General features: G+C 40.6%; 1 protein-coding gene across 2 annotated transcripts; it reads left to right on the top strand.

The window, feature by feature from the left end:
• Positions 1-115: 115 nt before the first annotated feature.
• serpini1 (serpin peptidase inhibitor, clade I (neuroserpin), member 1) lies at positions 116-18,792 on the top strand. Of its 2 annotated transcripts, none has more exons than XM_054602110.1 (9): positions 116-247; positions 10,578-10,872; positions 11,980-12,210; positions 12,451-12,645; positions 14,994-15,198; positions 15,870-15,967; positions 17,424-17,510; positions 17,704-17,793; positions 17,894-18,792. In XM_054602110.1, exons 2-9 carry the CDS (start codon positions 10,599-10,601, stop codon positions 17,968-17,970), a joined length of 1,257 nt encoding a protein of 418 aa, XP_054458085.1. In that variant the 5' UTR covers positions 116-247; positions 10,578-10,598; the 3' UTR covers positions 17,971-18,792. The 2 variants fall into 2 exon arrangements, with proteins under 2 accessions (XP_054458085.1, XP_054458094.1); XM_054602119.1 differs by lacking the exon at positions 116-247 and adding an exon at positions 9,961-9,993.
• Positions 18,793-22,703: the final 3,911 nt, after the last annotated feature.

The following is a 22,703-nucleotide window of genomic DNA, read 5'->3' as shown; positions in this document are numbered from 1 at the left end:
TAACAATAAAGGTAAAGTAAAGTTGGCTTAAAGCGAAAGGCGGAAGCCGAAACGTGACTTATTTCGTTTCACATCGATACTCTTTGATCGAACTCCCCTGGACCAATCAGCGCAGAGAGGGGGCGGAGTCTGCGGCAAATGAACAAGCAGCGAGCTGCGGCGCTGGAGGAGAGCAGCAGAGAGAGAGAGGGAGAGAGAGAGAGACCGCACACGTCCATCCATCCATCACCCCCAACACCGTTTATCGGTAAGAGCCGCTTTATGCAATAATACAACTGGTTCCGTCACAAAAACCTGCACTGATTTATCTGAGTGACATCATAGGATAACAAACCGAACTGCTCAGCTTTTTGCAAGATAAAACAAATTATTCTGAGTTTGTCCATTGAACTGCTTTTTTTTTTTTTTTTTATTATAAAGGTGTAGGAATTTGTCGGTGTAATGGTATTGTGTAAAGGGATTATAATCAACATGTGTAGGCTTTTATTAAGGGGGCGGGTGGAAACGCACATTGGAGCCAAACATATTTCTTCAAGCCTATTGATTTAAGCCGTTTACCCGTGTGTTCACCACCCAATGCAATTTTCATTTATTTCTCGGTGGTCTGTGATTGCATTGCTGGTCATTGTTGATTTATTTTTATTTATTTTTTCTCTCACTGAAAAACAAGCTCAGGCATTGCAGTGTTGTTGTTGTCCTTGAAATACAGGCAAAGGCGCAGTGAGTGAATGTGTGTGTGAATTAACGAGGCAGATTATAGTAGCCTGGTCCTACCCTATCCGCACCCCCCCACACACACACACACACACACACACACACACACACACACACACACACACACACACACACACACACACACACACACACACACCACTTGTTATTCCTTCATGCAGGTCTGTGTGGTTTTTTTTTTTTTTTTTTTTTGTTCAATGGTGGTTTTTGGGGAAAATATCTACAACCAGCACATTCAGCTGGTTCATAAATCTGAAAGAAACAAAATACTTCTTTTGTAATTCAGAGCTAGAATATTATGATGTAGCCTATTTATATGTAAACACGACATTGCACCTCTGATTAAATCATATACATGTTATAGTGATATCAGGGGGGGAAACCATCAATAATAGCTTAAACAATTCAGTGTTGCTTCCTCTCATGTCTCATTCTCTCAATCCACCAATGATCTCTTTATCTCTGCAACTAAGATAATGACCTCCTTAATCCTCATTTACGCCCCATAGTTCTAGCAACTCCATATTCAGGAAAGCAGAATCCCTTTCATTCATAATCTCAATGCATTAATTCCATACGCAGCTGAATCACTAAATCTCTGCTGATATAAAGCCTGCTGTTTCCTCCCTATGCCACGCTATGCTGTTAGTGCTTTTGTGTGTCCTGGCTTTTCCCACAGAGCGCTGCATTAATTGCATTTCAATAATTAAATGTCTTTCAAATCAGCCTAGCGAATCAAAACAAGGGATGGGGAAAAGCAACTGGCTGTGTCTGAGCACTTCCAAGCATAACCTTGCTTGTGTGTGTGTGTGTGTGTGTGTGTGTGTGTGTGTGTGTGTGTGTGTGTGTGTGTGTGTGTGTGTGTGTGTGTGTGTGAAGGAGTGTTGGTGTTTTCTGTCCGTTACATACTCTGCTGTGAGAGTAAGAGGACATTTGCAATAAAAACTGCGTTTGACTATAGATTCATCACCTCGGGCTCGAATGAAACCTGTTATTTGCTGCAGTATGAAGTGAGAAAAAATCATCTAATTCAATCTTTCTTTGTCCTGAAATACATTCATGCCCACACTGAATCTAAATTGACTAAAAACTGCAGGAAAGCTAAAGGTCGGAAGTGATCAGAAATTGAATTTATACACACATGAAAAGCACACAGCAGTTTAACTTGCATATCTCATTTGCTGTAGCCTTTATATGATCAAAACCATAAGAAAGGTGGGTAAACTATATTTCGGCAGTTTTTCTTCGCCTTTTGTTCTGCTTTTCCCTTCATTTTATTAATAAACACACACAGTCGCACCACCTGCACATCCACAGTCAGGCAGCCGGTTTGTCCCCCCCCCGTACATTGTGCTGCAGCATGGACACGAGGGATTAGTTTATACCTGTCCCGATAGAAGGATGCAACGGAGAGAGATGCAGAGAGAAAGAGGTCAGGAGTTATATCAGGTAGTTACAGAGAGAGGAAATCTAAAGAATGGAAACGAATTGTTCATTTGAATGAATGCACCAAACTGCTAGTTGGATATTAGCAAATGTTGGACATTTAATTTCTAATCAAATCTTTATTCAAGATTCTACAAATTTTAAGGGAAATTTACAGCCATTTCACAGCAGGCTTTTCAACCTTTTACAGCCTTTCCAGCTCACATCGACTCATGGCTCACACACACACACACACACGCACACACACACACACACACACACACACACACACACACACACACACACGGACGGACCCTGGTATCGATCCGCCGATTGGTTTGTGGCACCGAGGAGTGTGCTGAGTGTAGAAGAGGGACGATGACAGACAGAGACAGATCTCTCTGAGGAGGAGAGTAAAAAAACGGTTGAAGTGATTTGGTAATACCCACGTTTCCCCCCTCGCTCAAACGCTACGGCTCAAATACCAAATCAATTTGAATTATTCTCCTAATTGTCTCTCTTGTCTCTCTCTCTCTCTCTCTTCTCAATTTTCACACCTGTTCGCCAGCTAACCCCCCCCCACCACCACCCCCTCCCCCACCCGCTGATGAAAGGCAAATAATCCCAGTTCAGTTTGTGAGCGATTCAAACATCCCTTATTATCCCCCTGCTATCTTTCTGCTATATCACTTCTTATTCAGCATCACTGGCCTTGTCTTCCCCTTCTTACCTCTGTTACTCCCCCCCCCCCAAAACACCCCCCCCCAAAACACACACACACACACACACACACACCCCCCCCCCCACAAGACTAGTTGATAGTGACCTTTCCTGTGCTCCTGTGTCTCCCTGGTCTTTAGTCCATTTTTGAAAAAAGCCTCCAGTCTTTTCACTTTTACCACTGACCCCAAATAGAGGCCGATCCAATTACAGCTCAAACCTCCTAACAGCGCTCCCACAGCGCCGTCCTGTGTGTGTGTGTGTGTGTGTGTGTGTGTGTGTGTGTGTGTGTGTGTGTGTGTGTGTGTGTGTGTGTGTGTGTGTGTGTGTGTGTGTGTGTGTGTGTGTGTGTGTGTGTGTGTGCGTGTGCGTGCGTGTGCGTGTGTGTGTGTGCTTTTTCTGATATAGCAAAAGAAAAGGCACGCTGTTGAGTGTGTGTCTTGGCCAGTCAACCTTCTTGCCGAGCTATGCAGGAGGTCTTTAGATATCATTGGCTCTGGATCAAAAGCTTGTATCTGTGTGGAAGCACGTCCTGTCTCCGTCTATCTATCCCTGTTTGCATCTTCATTTCTTTTTCAAATGTCCTACGCACACGTCTTCCTTGTTTTTTTGTTTTTTTTTCTGTCACTGCTCGTCCTTTTTTTCTTTTCTCTCTCTGTCTGTTAAACTGTCTTCATGCCTCTTTATCGCTCTCTCTCTCTCTGTCTCTCTCTGTGTCTCTTTCTCCCTCTGGGTGTCGTTGTTAGCGGGGATTAATAAAGGGTTGTTAACCTCTGTTTGCCCTCTGTGGAGTGTACAGTGAGCCTTCCTGGGACTTCAGGCTGGTTCCATAGCACGTTATGTCATTTTCTAACAAGGGGGCAGAGTGAGCTTCGGCACTGAGCCGGGGATGGGCTGTAGATAGGTGATTTTTGTCTGACACTGGAATGGGTTTAAGCTGGGAGGGTAGAATTTGTTTAATGGCTTGTTGCTGTAAGTTTAACAGGGGCTAAAGAAACTACTGCTACACCCTCAGCAAGCACCAGAAACCAATGAGGCATTGATGTGGGTATGATTGAAATGAAACAGTCCTTACACTATTGGTGATACTGTAATAAAAGTAGTGTAGAATTTGAGTTATTGAAGTATTGAATCAATCAGGTTTCTCTTCCTACCAGTGGCGCTGTATATTAAAGCACATATCTGGTGCTGCCTTCTTCTCAGTTACAGAATAAATTGTATTTAATAGATCATTTCACACTTGATTATACTTTGTGTGAGGCAATTTAATTCATTCAATTGGACACTTAACAAATTAAATGCTGTAAATTTCCCTAAAGTTGTTGTAGAGACAATGTCTTCTTTATAAGATGACACCCAGTGTTTTTCACTCAGATTTCATTGTCCAGTAGAGTCTATCGGTCTGGAACCTGCTGGTATTTGAACTAAAATGTACCTAATCTGAATAAATTTTAGCTGTGATGTTAATTTTTACAGTAGCTGGTACATATATAACTATTGTCAGCTTATTTAGCCTCACCTTTTAAATTCTGAAGTGCCACATTCACCAATGTCAAAGTTGCCCCGTTGACAACTTTTGATGTGTCACAGTATAAAAAAAAAGTCTAATAATAAAACAAATCCTGGCTGAATTAGAGCCTTTTTAATGCAACACAGGCAAAATTAGGCTTCATCTTTTACGGTAGCACTAAAGAATTACAGTCAGCAGTTTTTAAATGACAGTCACCTTGGTTCTGCGGACACATAGACGGAGACGGCCTGGTTTAATGCTGTTTTGATGTTCAGGCTTATTTGGTGATTAAGCTGCTGTTACGTTTTATTCTAAGATTAACGGTTTAATTGAAAAGCAATTCAATAAAGTTTATTCCCTGACACATTGCATTTTATATTTGAATTATAAAAATAAAAAAAAGACATGAAACACCTGAGTGAGTGAATGTGCTGGTAGTAATTGTTGCTTTGGGGGGAGAGGTTGAATACTGCTTTTGAAGAGTGTTTTGTTTTAAAATGATGAACATGCACAGTGAAAAACATTGTACCCTCTACAAAATGATGTTGAAGTTTGTAAATACTATTAATAATTACCATTTGCATATAAATAGATGAAAAATTGTACTTATATTCTGATCATTCTTTGAGATTTTGAGTTTCTACCATTGAGGTCATGTGAACTATAATAGATTGTCTCATCCGTTAACGCTACACAACAGGGTTATAACAAAAGTGAGAGTTTTTTTTCCCTTTTCTTTAGATGAGATACAGTTGCTACAGTAAGTGCAAATAAGAGGCGAGAGCAGAACGGACATCTTGATTAATGAATAGTATTTACTTTATTGGACACAGTAATGGAAGTCCCCAGCCGGCCACACAGGTTTAATGCTTCCTTTCTCCCAGACTGCAGTGGAGTTAAAGACTCTACCCAGGTGGGTTTTATTTCAGCCTCCCCGTGTAAATCTTCTGCCCCGCCTTTGGGAGTCTTCTCATCAGCGGGTGAGCAAATAGGTGAGAGACTTGTATCTAATCAAACTGCGGAAAAGCGAGACATTCGGAGACATGTGTGATTTGAGATTAATGATGTTGGTTTAATCGTTTTTAGTGTGAGTGTTCACGAGCCTTCTTACATTTCACTCGGTTCAAAAACCAGAACAATATGTAGAACGTATCCACTATGGCTGCCTCCGAGGAAAACTTGAAACTCATGAATGATAATCAGACTCTATTCTCTCTGAACTGCAAAGCCCTTTATAAGATAGACATCTTTATGGTGAAAATTCATGTGTTTTTTTTTTTTTTTCAAAGCCAGAGATAATCACAGAGGTGATTATTTTCAGATTATTCCCATATTGATGGGCCTTCATGAAATGGGATGCTATCGTTTTTACAGAATACGTCAAAGGGCCTTTTGAGCTTTGAGCAGTTTGGAAGTGTATTTAGAGCCTAAGTGAATCAGTGTGCTGTGATTTGAGCTGGAGCAGAGAAGTGGGTTAAGAGGGGGAGATTCTGTTTAGGGACTTTGCTACAGCTCCATTGTGATCCCTTCCAGAGGGAGAGAAGAAGAAGAGCAGGAGCTTGCATTGTTTTTGCAAAAATTACCGAGTGCAGTCAGTGTACTGCGTGTGCGTGTGCGTGTGCGTGTGTGTGTGTGTGTGTGTGTGTGTGTGTGTGTGCGTGTGTGTGTGTGTGTGTGTGTGTGTGTGTGTGTGTGTGTGTGTGTGTGTGTGTGTGTGTGTGTGTGTGTGTGTGTGTGTGTGTGTGTGTGTGTGTGTGTACCAGACAATGTCAGAGAGCGCAACTGAGTGACAGAACTGGAGCTGGTGTGAAGAGTTCTCGCAAAGAGAGCGGGTTAGACAGGAAATGCTGAGTAGTGTGTGAAAAAAGGAAAGATAGTTTATCTGCCTATATGGAAGGAGGAAGATAACTTTAAAGGGTAGAAATTCTCTCTGTCAGCTTGGCAAAACGAAAAATGTCCATCACTTGCAGTTGCTTTGGTAACCTTGGCTTGGAAGTGTGTGTGTGTGTGTGTGTGTGTGTGTGTGTGTGTGTGTGTGTGTGTGTGTGTGTGTGTGTGTGTGTGTGTGTGTGTGTGTGTGTGTGTGTGTGTGTGTGTGTGTGTGTGTGTGTGTGGAAATGTGTACTTCAATGTGTGAGTAAGTGTCTGTGTATCTGTGGATTTGAACCGTGAACGAGGATGCCCGTGTTTAATAAATTCCCCTGTCCTCCGAAGCATGCCGTCTCAAGGTGTTGGGTTTAAATGGCAGTAAGGATTAACGTACACGCTGTGGATTTGGGTGACGTCACATTTTAATTGTGGAAATGTCAACCGCCGATCTATTCAGTCTGAGAATTAGGATTACACGTAGAGATTAGAGGCTGCTTTTTAAAGGCCAGTGAGTTTAATTGCACGGAATTAATCAAATTGTCAGGATTAAACTCTTGCAATTTAAACCATGAGAGATTGTATGACATATTCAGGGTGTTGTGTTTCCCCTGATTACCTGCATGGGAAGCAGGCTGGGAACCCCAACCCGAGTAGATTTGGATCCAAAGTTGGGATCATAGTCATCGATGGCCTAACTGCCAGAGTGTGCGATCCTCTTGCAGACAACGTGCCGCGAATCAAAAGGTCAGAATGGTGTCACCGTTACAAGTAATCGCCAGCCACCCATTGTGTTATTGCACACAGACACACACGGTTGCGCACACAATGATGCTACACACTACTTTCGCTGGCTTAACTGCATGGCCGGGTCTTTCCTTACAGAAAGCGAGGCTGTCTGTCTCTCAGGGAAAGTTCAGCTCCCACAACTCAGAAGGTCAGGAACATTACCTCCATTTACATCTCTGCCAGCCTCACCCCCCCACCTCCTCTCCCCTCAGCCTTTCTCACTCGCTCTCGTCTTTAGTGACGCACGACATGTGAGAGCAGGTGAACACACGTGAGATGCTAACAGTTTATTAACTGCTTGTCAAACACCAAGGTTTGTGTCTTCGGTTTTCTTTTGATTTGTTTAAAGTAATGCATCATTAATGCATCAAGGCTGTTCCCAAGGCTTTAACCACAACTTCATCCACATTAATGGACCGTCCTGCTTTGTAATGACTCATATCTATCTTAATACATGATCAAATTAAACATCATACAGTATTTCTATCGGAGGACTTAATCCAGTTTGTCCTACTTTGATTCTCTTTTTATACAAAAATGAATGGACACATTGAACAATTAGGCATGTGTTACTTTATGTACTTTTGTTACCGTCAACAAAATTCCATGAAAAGAACCAAAATCTATAATGCATCAGTCCATCTCTCAGCACTTTTTGGACTTGCCCACGCTGTCTCTAGCTCTCAGGGCCAAGCCCGTTTCAACCAGCTGAAGCTGTAGAATTTTAACAATTCACTAATTTATTGCTCCTGTTGTTGTTGTGAAAGGTAATCATTTCTTAAACTAGCTGGGCACTGTAGTTTTCAGCAAACGTTATTCAAACAAGCTTCAATAGGGGATTTGTTGGGGACTATTTTCAGAAGTGAATTAATAAACAATTAGTGATGTAATGAGCCTTTTTTTGACAATAATATGAAAAGATAACCAGCCTAATCTTTTTGAATATGACAGATGCCACTTTATACATTATGTTGCAAAACTCCACAAATAGTACACATATTATTGGGTACATGGTCATCAAAGTGTCGTGTGACTCTGTTCCACGTGAAGAAACTCTGTCAACTGAAATGGATTTCCATTTGCAAGTAGATGCAAATCCAGCTGGCAGTTTGGTCAATGCCATTCCTGTCCAAAGCAGTTTGTCAGAATACTTATAGATGGAGGGCAAACGAGATGAGATCAAGACTGTCGTTTCGGAAGGGAATAAAGTGGAAGTGACATGTGGAGATGTGTGTTTTGCAAGAGAATGAGGGAGGTAACCTCAAATCTTATGACCTAGATGCAGGTCATTGTCAAATGAAGCCATGGCTGTCAGGCTCCAGACATTCACTCAGTAGATGTTGCTTTAAGGATAAGGATATAGCGAATAGTCTATATTTGTTATTGTTAACAAATCACAAAAGACCAGAACCAACAATTACAAATTCAAAGCCCAAGTCCCTCTGGTTCTTTTGAAGATGTCAATCTTTAAAGATGACTCATACATCTATACTTTCATTTTTTTAAATGAGAAATAATTTAATGAAAAGTTTAAATAGTTAAAATTGTTACTGCAAACATTACTCAAACAGGTAAAAACATGTCACCCAGTGTAACAGTGTGGCTCTTTGATGTATTTTTAATAGTTTCTTGACAACAATGGGGTCTATGGCACAGAAGAATAAGGTTCGGCTACATATACACAGAATACTAGGATCAATTCATCGTTGGCTTTGGTCTTTTATTGGAGTTAGTTGACAAAGAGGTAAAACATTTAATCTCACAAGACTAACCCTTTAATGAATTTTACATTAATGCTTCCCCTTGGATTGGACTGGCTTCATTTTGGAGTTGAACACTGTTTGTCACATGTCATAGCACAACAATGGAAAGGACAGTACACAACAGGATTGGTCACTAATTCTCTGGCTGGGGGCCCATTGTTGTTGTTGACTCTCAGGTACATTGTGAACCACAGTCACCTGCCCCCCCGCACATACAGCAGCAGCCAGCAGATTCCGGCCCAGTTGAATCCTTTATACAAACTGTAAAATGTCAACAGCACAGCAGAGAGACAAACAACACAACACGTGTCCATGTGTCATTTCACACTTATGCCATCTCTAAACATGGTTCTCTCTCTCTCTCTCACTCTCTCTCTCTCTCTTTATGCTAGGCTATACATATTATTGACTCTGACTTCCTTTGGGCAGCAGCAAACAATGTTGCCTGGCAACAGCAGCGCCAGAGAGATGGTGCAGTGTGTGTACATTCCTTGTCATTGTACGTGTATAAAGCAAGGGACGGTTAAAGAGACTGAAAAGGTACGAAAAAGTAGAGCAATGAGAGGCAGGAGGACGGAGGTGAAGATAGATAACATATGGACGAGAGGAAGATGAAGAAGATGGCAAGAAAGTGTGATGGCGTGGAAAGATGAGGGGAAGGACGGAGGATGGGGTGGGTGGGTGGGGGGGGAGGTAAAGGCCGCTTCCTAATCAGTCATTCGGCACAGACAGAAACTCATCCATTCACATTCAAAGGCTCAAAACACACACACACACACAAAGAGGGAAGCAGATTTTGAAGGGAAGAAGCTTATTTAACTCAAGATGATAAGAATGGCCGTAAAATATGGATGAGCTCATTTAGCAGATATAGTCTGACTGCAGTCAGCGGTACACTTGTTTATTAGCTATCTCACAGCCTCCCCTTCTCTCTCTCTCCGACTCCCTCTATCTGTTATTTCTTTGCAAAACTGCTTATGCTTCTACTTTTTCTCCCCCTCTGTCCTTTCCTTCTTCCTCAGTTCCATCTCTTCCCTGACCCACTGCCCTTTCATCTAAATTCATTTTAGTCCGTAACGTTTTTTCTTCTTCTTTTTAATCTCTCTCCTTTTACCCCACTCTTTCAATTTACATCACTATTATAGAAGTTTTCCACTTAGTCTTACAAATAGAGTCATCTCTGAATTTGTAAGTACACCCGTGTGAACAAGTAGAATTTTTCATGAATGCATTCCTCTTTTGTTTTCACTATTTAATTTAGCAGAATGTTTGACTGACAGATGTTTCCTGACTCTCTCTCTCTCTTTCTCTCTCTCTCTCTCTTTTCTCACCCCACATCCCTGCTCTCCTACTTTTATCTCTGTCCCTCCCTTCCAAAATCCTCTTGTTCTTCATCTCTTTTTGTCTCTCACGCAATAATCTTCTCTCCCTCCCTCTCTCTCCCTCTGTCCCCCTCCCTCCTTTTCGCAATCCTCTTCTCTCTACCCTCACCTCTCTATCCTGTCTGCAATCCTCCACTCCCCTCGTTTGGCTCCGCTCCTGCCCAAATCATTTTCTCTCTTTCATCTTGTCTTCTCTCCAATCCTCAACTGTTTTCCGTTCCTTCTACACCTATTTGGCTGCCCATCCCCCATTATTCTCTCAAATCACTCATTTTTCCCTTTTCTTTCTCTCTTGTCCATCTCTCCCTCTCTCTCTATCATCACATTTAATTCTCATCTGTTTCTTTTCTATCCACCTCCTTCCCCTCCACACATCCCTTCTTGATGCAGCTATCTTAGGTCGGTGCTGCGATGTTGATCCTGGAAGTTTTCTCACCGCTCCTCCTCCTCCTCCTCGCAATCCTGTTGCCGCGCTACGGTTGCCGGGCGGCGGACATTCCGGAGGACACTACATCAGAGTTCTCGGTCAGACTGTACCACAAGCTGCAGGCGGCGGGGGATCAGGATAATATCATATTCTCCCCACTGAGCGTGGCTGTGGCCCTGGGGATGGTGGAGCTGGGGGCCGTGGGGGCTTCACTGGAGGAGATACGACAGGCTGTAGGATTCAGCCACCTGCTGCCAGGTGAGGGACACGTCCACAGACAGGTTCACCAGAATCTGGATCTGTGGCGGGTGAGGGAAGTTGTATCCAAATTATGAAAGCGAAAAGTCTTTGATGCAAGTGAATCTTTAATAAATCATATTTGATGTTACATATTTGATTAAAGGCACATGAGTTCCGTTTACTCAACCGTTTTACTCGGGTGGGGTCTAATGAAAGATGCTATCAAGTTGCTTAATGGTACATGTAGGATCCAGTGTTTTTGCCGCTTGACCCATTGTAGGTTTCTAAAGGTCATAATGCTCCCCCCGACTTTAAGAGTTGCATTACTAAAGAACTAAAGTACCCCTTTAATATGATATAACTAACTATCTCATTCAACATACACACAAACATGCACATGCTGCACATGTGCACCCCCCACACAAACATTAATAGACACTGTTGCATCCCAGACGTATTTCATTTTCAGAAAAAAAAAAAAAAAAACCAAGTGGAAGACAGAATAGCAGTTTATCATGTTTATGCTCAAGCAGTCAACAGCCAGATGTCATTTCCATCCTAAATGTGTAGTGATTTTTTTTGTTTTCTAAGGGGGGGTTTTTTGTATTGAAAACTTTATACGTTGTTTTAACGAGCATGGGTTCCCTTCACCCTGAAAACAGAAACAGAAAGCTGAATGAGCTAGAAAAGATGCTCTGTAAAATGTGAATATAAATGCAAGTAAGACACCTGAATATAATGATAAATTCATACTATATTTATATATTCCAGATTCAGTCTCAAATTGACAGAAGTACTGCAAGTTTAGTTGTTTAAATGTTCACAATATGTGCCTACATTTGAACTGGAGATATTAGCAGCAAGAGTGCATCAAATATTTGTGAATGATACAGTTATGCTCTAAAATGGAGCTTGTGCTTCGTTTCTCATTTATTTGTATTTCAAATGCATAACATAAGATTTTTGTTTCTATTGCTGTACCATTATTTAACAAAAACACTGTATGGATCTTTATATACTCTTTATGTGTACAGATTGTAAAGCCCTCTGAGGCAAATTGGTGATTTTGGGCTATAAAAAATACATTTATTTTAATTTAATTGTGTGCCTCCCTCTGTTCTTCAGGGGTGGAGTTCTCTCTGCTCCAGAACCTGACGTCAGCGCTGTCGGACGATGACAGCCACTACGTGATCCGATTTGCCAACAGCCTTTTCCTACAGGAAGGTGTCACCTTCAACCCTGAGTTTCTGCATCTGATGCGGAAGTACTTCAGGGCCGATGTGGAAACGGTAGACTTCAGCGATTCGGCAGCCGTGGCCGATCAGATCAACAACTGGGTGGAAAATCATACTGAGAGTGAGTTGGAGGAGTTCGGGAGGAAGAAAGGGAAAGGAGTTACATCATTGCTTGTCTGATCACATCATTGAAAAAACAAATCAAACTTTAGTGAATAGATTTCCATCCCTCAGTTGCACAGATTCCTATCTTTATGCTTGTGTTGGACTTCATTAGCTGCATCACAGCACGCACCGTCTTTCGGCGAATAAAAACTAATATAGATCCTGATGTTGTGTCCAAATCACCTTTCCTTCCCAGGTAAGATCCGTGAGCTTCTATCAGCAGACGACTTCAGCAGCGTGACCCGCCTGACCCTGGTGAACGCCGTCTACTTCAGAGGCTCCTGGAAAAACCAGTTCAGGCCAGAGAACACCAGAACCTTCTCCTTCAGCAGAGACGACGGCTCTGAGGTCCAGACGCTCATGATGTACCAACAGGGAGACTTCTACTACGGTAGGGATGAGCTGTGTTTTTCTCTGTGTGTGCGCATCTTTAGAGTTACGCTTTTGGCTCTTTTTCTGAAGCCCCCTTGAATTTCAGCGCATATTTCCTGAGGTTATTTAAAATGTTAATCCTAGATCTGAAATATTCATATTTTTAAAGTTATTCCCAGGAAAGACTCTTCTTTTCTGCTCAGTGAGCTCTGCTGCTAAAATCTTCACTGGCACAAACTCCTCCTGGTACGTCTGTTTGATTTAGTTGTACATTTTGAAGGCTATTTTGTTAATGTCGTACAATATTAGCGGTACTGTGACAATCTGTGGTACATCATGTGGTGCTACATTAGGTTTTGCTAAATCTACCCTGACAGTCGGCAGAACAAACATCGCTTTCTGTCGTTTGTCTCATTTTCTATTTCAATTCGTCTTCTGCCTCTTCACAGACACCTGTGTTATCGGGAATGTTTTATTAATACCTGCTTCTAATAAGATTACAGGACAGGACATCTTCTTTTCAATCAGTTAGAATTTTAGAATAGTCAAGTCATTGTGAATTTCCAAATCTTTCAAAAAAGACCTTTTGCTTCTTTCCAATTTAATATTTGATCAATCAATTGTTCTACAAACAGCATGCACGCTGGGACAAACATCTTTATTTCCAATGGAAGAAAAACATTCTTTCAATAGGTCAAAGGACTAAAACAATACCTTACTGTATTATTTTACATAGGGCTGCAACTAACTTCATAATTGCTTCTTCTATTAGAAAAAGCAGAAAATCCTCACATTTGAAATACTGGCATATTAACAATTTTGGCAAAATGATTTATTTTAATGTGCTTGATAAAGTGTTGTTGATTTGGGGTTATTATGATGGAGCTAACACATGTATTATATGCTGTCTGGGTTTAGTTAGCACTGCCTTAAAAATCCTGTTGAAGTTTTTTCTAACTCTCAAACACTTTCAAGGCTATCAGATCAAAGTCGTAGTCTGGCTGCTTTGAGTTGGGAGCACTTCTATACGTGGCAGACTTGTATTTCTGTATTTGGTGTTGTGCCAGCACTGTGAGGTGTAACACTGTTTGTACTGGAGTCCTGCAGGTTGTCTATAACGCTGTTACATCTGACTGATTCCAGTCTGTCTTTTCTGCATCTAGTCAATTATTTTTGTTTGACGTACTGCCAAAGACAGTTCCATCAGCTTCTGCACTGCTACTAAAGTGTGTGTGTGTGTGTGTGTGTGTGTGTGTGTGTGTGTGTGTGTGTGTGTGTGTGTGTGTGTGTGTGTGTGTGTGTGTGTGTGTGTGTGTGTGTGTGTGTGTGTGTGTGTGTGTGTGTGTGTGCGCTGCAGAACAGGGACAGTTCCTCGGGGAGAAGTCTGATTTTGCATTCTCATTTTGAAGCACAATCATGTTTGTTAAGTAAAAATGTTTTGGGAAGCCACACCCCGCTCTCTGCTGCAACGATGCCTCACTCTGCACTAGCAGTCGCCACACAGAATGCTACGTGTCGGTTGATGAAAGATGATAAGTCTTTTTGTTGTAATTTTCCCTTTTTAAAGCAGCTTCAAAAGAAAAAAAAATCAAAAATTGATATAAAGTCTGGCCGTGTTAATTGCTGTATAATCTCCATCTCGCACTGCAAATACCTAAGTAAGTGAGATAAGCTTTTTATTTAGATTTAAGATCTAGTTGGACTTGTTTTGAGTATAAAAGCATTATCTCATCCTGACTAAGAAATACTGTCTCGTTTAAATTCAAATAAACGTTTGTTGGTTTATCTTAAATGGGATTTTTTCTCTGTGGGTTTTGTTTAATTAGATTCAAGGGACATGTCTGTCTCTCAATAATCCACCTCAAGGCTTTAGATATCACTTTCACAGCCTCTGTAGTGTATCTGTAAGAAGATATCAGAACCTGCAGATGTCCATGTGCGTTATCACATTTGTTTCTGCGTCGACACGTGTATTTGCATGCGTGTATATGCAAGGATATGCAAGGATGTGTATATTTCCCTCGATCCCAGATTGGTTTACTGGGTTTTATTTACTGCCTGAAGACAGTTAAGTGCATGTTTTTGTAAAAAGGGCATTGCACTAAATAAACACAATGTCCTTTCTTGCTTTCTACACACAGTATGTATGCTATTCATTTCCCCACCAAGTGTAACTTAAGCCTTTAATTGAAGCGTCAGCGGTTTTCTAACAGTGCATCAGGGAAATGACCACACGCGATGTGATCAATACAGTAGATCAATGTGCTGTGTTCCTCCTAAGCAAGATTCACAAACCCAACGCATGAGCCACCAATACATGGGAGTGGTGTATTTCAAACATTTGCGCTTGTTTCCTCACCCCACCAGGTGAGTTCAGCGATGGCACCCAGGAAGCTGGCGGCGTGTACCAGGTGTTGGAGATGCCCTACGAGGGGGAGGACATGTCCATGTTGATCGTTCTGCCTCGGCAGGAGGTGCCACTGGCTTCCCTGGAGCCCATCATCAAAGCACCGCTGCTGGAGGAGTGGGCTAACAATGTCAAACGGCAGAAGGTGGAAGTCTACCTACCCAGGTGTGAGATGACGCATTCAAAACACTCACTCGCTGCTATACAACGTCTTCTGTTTGTGACATCTTTTTCTTTGGTACCCAATTTACCTCGACATACCTTGGTTACTTATGCATCAATACCTACAATGAAAATGACATCTTGTTGTTGTGGTTAATACATTACATTTCCCACAATACAAAGCTCATAGACAACGTCCCTGCGGTAATTGCTATTTTCAATTTAGTCGGAGGAAGGAGCCATAATAAAGAAAACAACATTTGTTTTCCTATTAAATGCATCCTCCTTCTCTATGATTGCTTTATTATTGTAGATGTAAAACCGCATTTATAAGAACAGATTTTTCATTCAAGGGTATACTACAATTATTTAAGATGGAGTAGCTGTTTCAGGCTATTAAACTCACATGCACCTGCACTGCAAATATGTGAAGAAAACATCATGTATTTTACATTTGGCTAGTTACAATACGTATGTAGAAATGTTATTTAATCACCATGTGTACAAGCACTGTAGGCATGCATGCAATGTGATGACAACTTTTAATATTTTATCGAATGCCACTTTGGCAAAATACAAGAAAATGCACAATATGTTTTTATGTCCACCTACTTAATCTGTATCTGACTTTCTTAAATTCTAATCTGATTCTGATTCTTTGAACCTCTGTCCAGGTTCAAAGTGGAGCAGAAGATCGACCTGAGGAGCACTCTGCAGGAGCTGGGAATAAAGTCCATCTTCACCAACGATGCTGATCTCTCAGCCATGACAGGTAACACTCCACTGTAATGAAAAACCACACTGCTGTCCCTCATTCTTTGCTGTTATTTCCCTTTTTCCCCCCATTCTTTTTTTAACTGAATGTGACAATCCCCCTGAGTTAATTGAAGGGTTATTGAGATCACCTGTTGTGAAAGGTGAGGGGCGTGGCTCCTGATTATGAACTGAGATCAGCTTGGTACATTTTCTCTCTTGGCCAATCAGGATAGGACAAGGATCTTTCTTCAGGGCTTCAGAGAGGTGGGGAGCTGAGCTCTCGAGGCATTCTGACCCTTCCTCCACTTGCAAACCTTTAACTTTCCAGATTGAGGATGATTTCGAGCATTCTGAAAACTCCAGCTAGTTGGAGTGAGTCTTAAAGAACACATTCCCTCTTGGTTACTTTCATTAGGACAGACCTTAGTGCCATTAATGAAAGAGTTTGTGATTGCCTACCAATAATACCTCAAGACTTTATATTGTTGTTTTCCTTATTGGTTTACTTTGGTTTAAACCTTTATACAAATTTCCTTATTATCGAAGATGCATTTGTTTATTATCATTCATTTTGAGGAGGCTTTTTTTTCTTCCCGATCAGCTTAAATCTGGAGAATCAGTACCGCCACAACACGCAGCGCAAACACTGAAATATGTGACACATACCCATAGATTATTATATAAAACTCATAGATATAGACACAAATAGAAGGAGAAATAAACTCCTTGAAGGGTTCAGCATGAGAAGTTGATTCAATTTCTGCTTCTTGGCTGCAGTGAAGTTGCCTCAGGTACTTTCTCAGGTAACCAAGGTAACTGGCACCGAGTGGGCAGGTCAGAGCTGTCACATCATCTGGTAAAAATAGATCAAGAAAGAGAGACGGTTATATACATGCTGTAGAGGCAGAGAAATAGAGAGATATAAATATGTTATCTGAAGCAAAAATAATAATTAAAATGATGATAAAGGTGTGTGAGGACACAAGTAGCTCCACATGGTCTAGTCTCAAAGAGAACAACTGGATTCAAGCAAAAATACCTCTTAATATAAAGACCCTTCTTGTCTCATGGTGAACAGCTTGTTCTTACTGGTCAGGTGGAGCTAGTATTATATTATGAAACACAATCTGCAGGCTGTACCGGACTTCAGAACATCTTGTACTAGAACAACTCCGAGGACATGGTCTATATCTGGAACGTAGGTAGATAAGAGACGGTGTTCTAAAATGTTCTTAATCAACTCAAAAGGATTTTCTGTCTGAGTGGACGGCACTTTTTATCAAATGGGACTGAATGATGTGATGCTCTGGTATGTATATTTTGATTTTAAAAATATGTGCTTTTGCCGAGCTATAAAAGTTTGCTGAGGCACAGACAAAGTGTGACTCAAATTTGACTCAACATCACACCTTTTTCACATCTCACACTGACTGATCCGTATTCTAAAGTGATGATCTGTGTGTTTGTAACAGATGGTAAGGACCTGTACATTGGGAAGGCCGTGCAGAAGGCTTACCTGGATGTGACAGAGGAGGGGGCAGAAGGAGCCGCCGGGTCAGGTAGACTTCATCTTTTATTCTCCATCATAATCGCCCTGATCAGTAACATTACCACACATTACATTTTCTCAGTATGATACGAGTCTCTACGGCAAAAACAGGATCACTAAACACTGCCCTCATGTGTCAGAAAATAACTGTGGTGCTTGTTTCCCTGGTTCTCCCTCTGTCTCTCTCTCCCTCTCCCTCTCAGGAATGATCGCTCTGACCCGGACTCTGGTGCTGTATCCACAGGTCATGGCCGACCACCCGTTCTTCTTTGTCATCAGAAACCGGAGGACAGGTATGTGCGTCTCTGTGCGTGTCAATGTGCCTCTGATATACAGTGTGTGTGTGTGTGTGTGTGTGACTTTCTATCCGTTCCCTCCTTTACCTTTCCTCAGGGTCCATCCTCTTCATGGGCAGGGTCATGACCCCTGAAGTCATCGAGCCCAACGACCATGACTTCGACTCCATGTAACCTGCCGTGTGAGCTCACTCAAGGTCCTGACGTCATAAAACGCTACCTATCCTTCTATCGCCATCTTCAGCTGTGTTTTATACTCTTGAAAAAAAAAATATACAAACTGAATATAATACAATATATTATATATTGAAATATGACATATGTGTTTTGATACTGGAAGCTTTAAACTCCTGGATACAGACATGCAGGACGAGGAAGTTGTACATATTATCTGGTGACGGATGGTTTGTATATGAGAGGGAACAACACGTGATATGTAATCCACGCACAACCCCTTTAAGTTCAGCAGCTTCACGCTCACTTACGCCCACACACACACGAGGCACAAAAATAGTTTTCTCTCTACTTCTAAAAATATTTACTCTTTCTTACTCCGGATACAGTACGTGCACACTTTAAGTTTCACACTTTAATTATATCCCTGTACATTTGACACTGTGTTCTATGAAATATACATATATATAATCAGTATTTATTGCAGAATAAACATGCAAACATTTTGTCCCAATACAATGAATCTTAGTAATATATCTGTTCCAGACAGTACTCTAGTCATTCTTACCACTGTAGGCACATGGCTAAACTGCTGATGAACTAATATGCCTTATCACATCTGAGTGGTTGATTAAGGCCCAGCTGGGCATCTCACAGGTGAGCAGAGGGGGACTGCGTAACTAAGGCGGGTTGCTATAGAGACGGACTTGGGCATGCAGGCGCACTGATAAAGATCTGCTGCACCGTTTTGGATGTACATACAGGGAGAAAAACGTAACACCAGCTGTATTCAGTCTTTTACTCAATAAAAACATGAATGTGTTCCCATTAAAAAAAAGAACTGTGTCCTTCTCTATGCATGCAGGTTGTTTTTATGTTAAACGCTTACAGCTAATACACCTTTCAGGTTAAATGACAGATTTGCTGAGATTGAAAAAAAATGCAGTGCTTAAGGAGTTTATGAAACGTGTTTAATAAAAAGTCCATTACATATTCTGTGTCTGAATATATAATGGATTTTATATAAGGTTGGCTGTTTTAGTTGAAAAACCAACCCTAGGGCAGAAGTTGGCTGCTCAACCGTAACCTCAGCTTCCCAGGGCAGACAATATCCTGCCAAGGCATGTTGGCGTGGTTTCAGGCCTGTGGCATCACCTAGCTACCGCACACGCACACGCACACACACACACACACACACACACACACACACACACACACGCACACGCACACACACACACACACACACACAAGGAACCAGATCATATCGCTAAGGCAGGCGAGGATATACTGTGACCAAGGACGAATGAGACATGCATGTTGATTGTGATAAATGTCACTTTATAAGGAAGAAGATTGAATTAAAGAAAGAGTAGTAGTAGTAGTGTTTTATTCAGCCATCCCACACAATACTATATATATAGCATATATACAATCTAGTATACAATATGGATGAAAAGGCATAGGCAGAAGCATAATGCTTATTTATGCCTGTCCTACAATCTTATCAATTAAGCAACCCTTAACAAAATAAAATAAATATATATTTAATTCACACTTAAACAATCCTTTTAAAAAACAGAAATGAGTTGCACATTTTTATATTTATGTAAGCATTGTTCCATAGTTAAACCCCAACAATAGAAATACAAATCATTACATTTCATAACATCATAGTAACCAGCCCTATTCATAATATGTGTAGCTCATACTTGTAACAGGACTATTCAATTTATAAATGTTTTATAGGTTGACCCCCCCCACCTCCACAGAATAAGATATGTAAGGAAATATAAGTGAGCAATAAATGATGTGCTAGGCCTTATAAGATTTACTCTACATTTATACATTATTGCTATTTACTTTGACATTTTACCATTAATATAGTTAATATATTTTCTCCATGTTATTCAATGATCAATCACAGCCCCAAGGAATTTTGTCTTGAAAACTCTTTCTATTTTTTATCATCACAGATTCTTAATTCAATATCCCCATAAATTTTGTTTTCTTTATGTTAAGAGATCATTTTATAACATCGAACCAAGTTTTGATGATTTCAGAAGTTCCTCTCCATTCTGATGTTCACATTAAGTTTTTTTCTATTAAATAAATATTCTTTCTTGATGCATCTCATATGTAAATAAAATATGAGGTAGCTTTAACTGATGAGTTAAATATACCCATTAGTGAGCAATAAACTATAGAGTACTACACACAACAAAAAACTACTTTTTTTTTTAATGGAAAGGTCCAAATACTAAAGCGATTCAATTAGGCTATAAACAGTACATTTAGTAGTAATATGTATTCAATGTTCATTTTTACTGACTCACACAATTTACATAACAATCTATTAATAACTGCCTGTGCTGTCTCAAATGTTCATATGTATTAGCAGTATAGTGACACTGTTACTTATGCATGTTGTATATGTGTATATATTTTTTATGTTAAGCACTCAACATTAAAGTGTAATCTCATGAAGGAAACAACTGTCATGACCGACACATCTATTGCTGTCTGTATGGCTCTGACACAAAATAATAAACCAAAACAAAATAAACCTGGATAATGACATCCCTAACAGGTGTTCCCTGCCATTATATGAGTGTTTGAGCTGTTTGGTAAATACTAAAAACACAAAAATAGATTCTTTGATGAATTAAATTTGATGCTTTGTGAAAGCCGCGATACCTATCTTCTGTCTCTGTTTAAAGAACACCAATTATGTATGACATGACTGTCACACTAGATGAAACAGGTCTTAAAAGAACAAAACAAGTGAAGTTATTTAAATAAAAAATAGCAGAAGAAGATATACACCACAGTTTACTGCAAATGACAGCTCAGTCTTCAAATAACCAGCAAAAGCAATAGCTTTGCTTAACACAAGTTAGAACAATGTCAGAGGGAATCATTTCCACAGTCCCCTGTAGTACATGGGGGTTTTCATTTACCTCTATGAAATATCTAATAGCTTTTTCATCTCCTCAGTGGGCACAGTGTGCGTTCAGTGCTGCAATATCTTAAACACAACGAGCTGCATTGTTGAGGAACGACAGCCCACGGGTGTAGGAAGTTATGATCTAAATTACTTTTTCATCAGCTGGTAAAGCTGTGCCTTATGTCTTCATTGTGTGCCACTGAAAATCTGAATCAAGATCAGCTCTACTCCTCCCCATGAAATCATCCACACAGAGAAACTACAACACAAAAAACAAAGGCAAACACAAAAACAAAGAAAAACAAACTACTGCTGTGCATTCATTTATTTATTTACTCTGAAAGGGACCATTTCTCACTTTTGGTAAAATGCATTTTGCACATCTCTACTTTTTCTTATACAATTTAAGTTCAGGACCTTGAAGAGAACATCGTGGTATTAATTGAGTAAGGATTTCCATATCTTCTCACCACTGATCCCCTCATTCCCACATTTGTCCTTTGAAAGTCAGTGTAGCTTGCCATAGCAACCAGTAGGCCATGGCAACATTTTCAGACCCAAGTTAGTGTTTACAAAAATATAATGGAATAATTCAAATTCCAATAAGATGAACAATGACAATTATGTTGAGATGATGAAGAAAAGAGCAAAAACTAAAAAAACAGGAGAGGATGGAAAATGAATTGATGAAAATAACAGTATATTGTAACATTATTGTGTGCCAGTCTCTTAAGATGGGCCTAAATATTAAAGACAAAAAAGATTATTTTTATGTGACACAAAACAAGATGTTAGTTTTTCCACTCTGGTCTATTTAGTTTAAGATAATTAACCTGTCACAGTCAATTTAAAAGCTACATTTTCACTTAGTTTTAAGAGGTTGAGTTGTGCACAGTTTCGTTCTTCCCCTCTCTTGTAGGATACACCTGAACACTGCTGCTAGGCAACCATTCAGTTTAGTGATCAGTCTGTGTCTCACCTGCACCACTGTCATTCTCCCGAACCAGAGCAGACAGGACGGGACACTTTCTCTCAGTGAATACAAAAAAAAAAACAACAACCAGCGGGCTCCATGGGTAACAGCTGCAGTCTAAACCGAGCCGTTCACAATGTGTTAAAGAGGGCCAGGAAAAACTATCAAAAGACGATTGGGACATGTCAGAAAGGTAAGCCAACTGTGATATCATGTTCTGTGATGGTGTGGTGTTTGCCAATTTAATTACATTACCAGGCTTGACAGAACCCAGTTTTACGTCAATAACACTGCCTTTACGTCAGCTACGATAATAACCTTTTCAATAATATTTAAAATGACATTACAATATTTATTCAACTAATATATTGTAATAAAGTGGCATAGCTTATCATTACTTTAAAAGCAGTATCAATTATAGAGACACATGTTCGTGTCCAGCAAATCCCCCCGCATACTGCGACTATTATAAACTAATGGCGCCTGCTCAGGTGTCTGCCGCTGCCATGACAACAGGCCCTAATCTGCATTGTCAAGGCCTAGTTCACCGTAACTCTAGCCACTCGGCCGGTGGTCAGGGTTTCAGGACACACCAGGGCTTACATTACAACAAAAAAAAAAGACAGCTGCCCGAAAGATGTGATTATGTCCTGCATCACCCCCTCTTTCTTTTTCTGTCCCACCTCTCTCTCTCTCTCTCTTAGCTCCTCAGGTGTGAACACTCTCAGTGGCAGTTTCCCCAAATCCCACTCATCCCAGTGCTCTGACCTTGGGGTTACACGCACACCTCTCTCTGTGGACCAGAGTCCCGATTCT

This window comes from Anoplopoma fimbria, chromosome 1 (genome assembly GCF_027596085.1).
Source record: "Anoplopoma fimbria isolate UVic2021 breed Golden Eagle Sablefish chromosome 1, Afim_UVic_2022, whole genome shotgun sequence".
Lineage (NCBI taxonomy): Eukaryota > Metazoa > Chordata > Actinopteri > Perciformes > Anoplopomatidae > Anoplopoma > Anoplopoma fimbria.
Note: the sequence above shows the minus strand (reverse complement) of the source record. Positions and strands in the feature narration are given on the sequence as shown.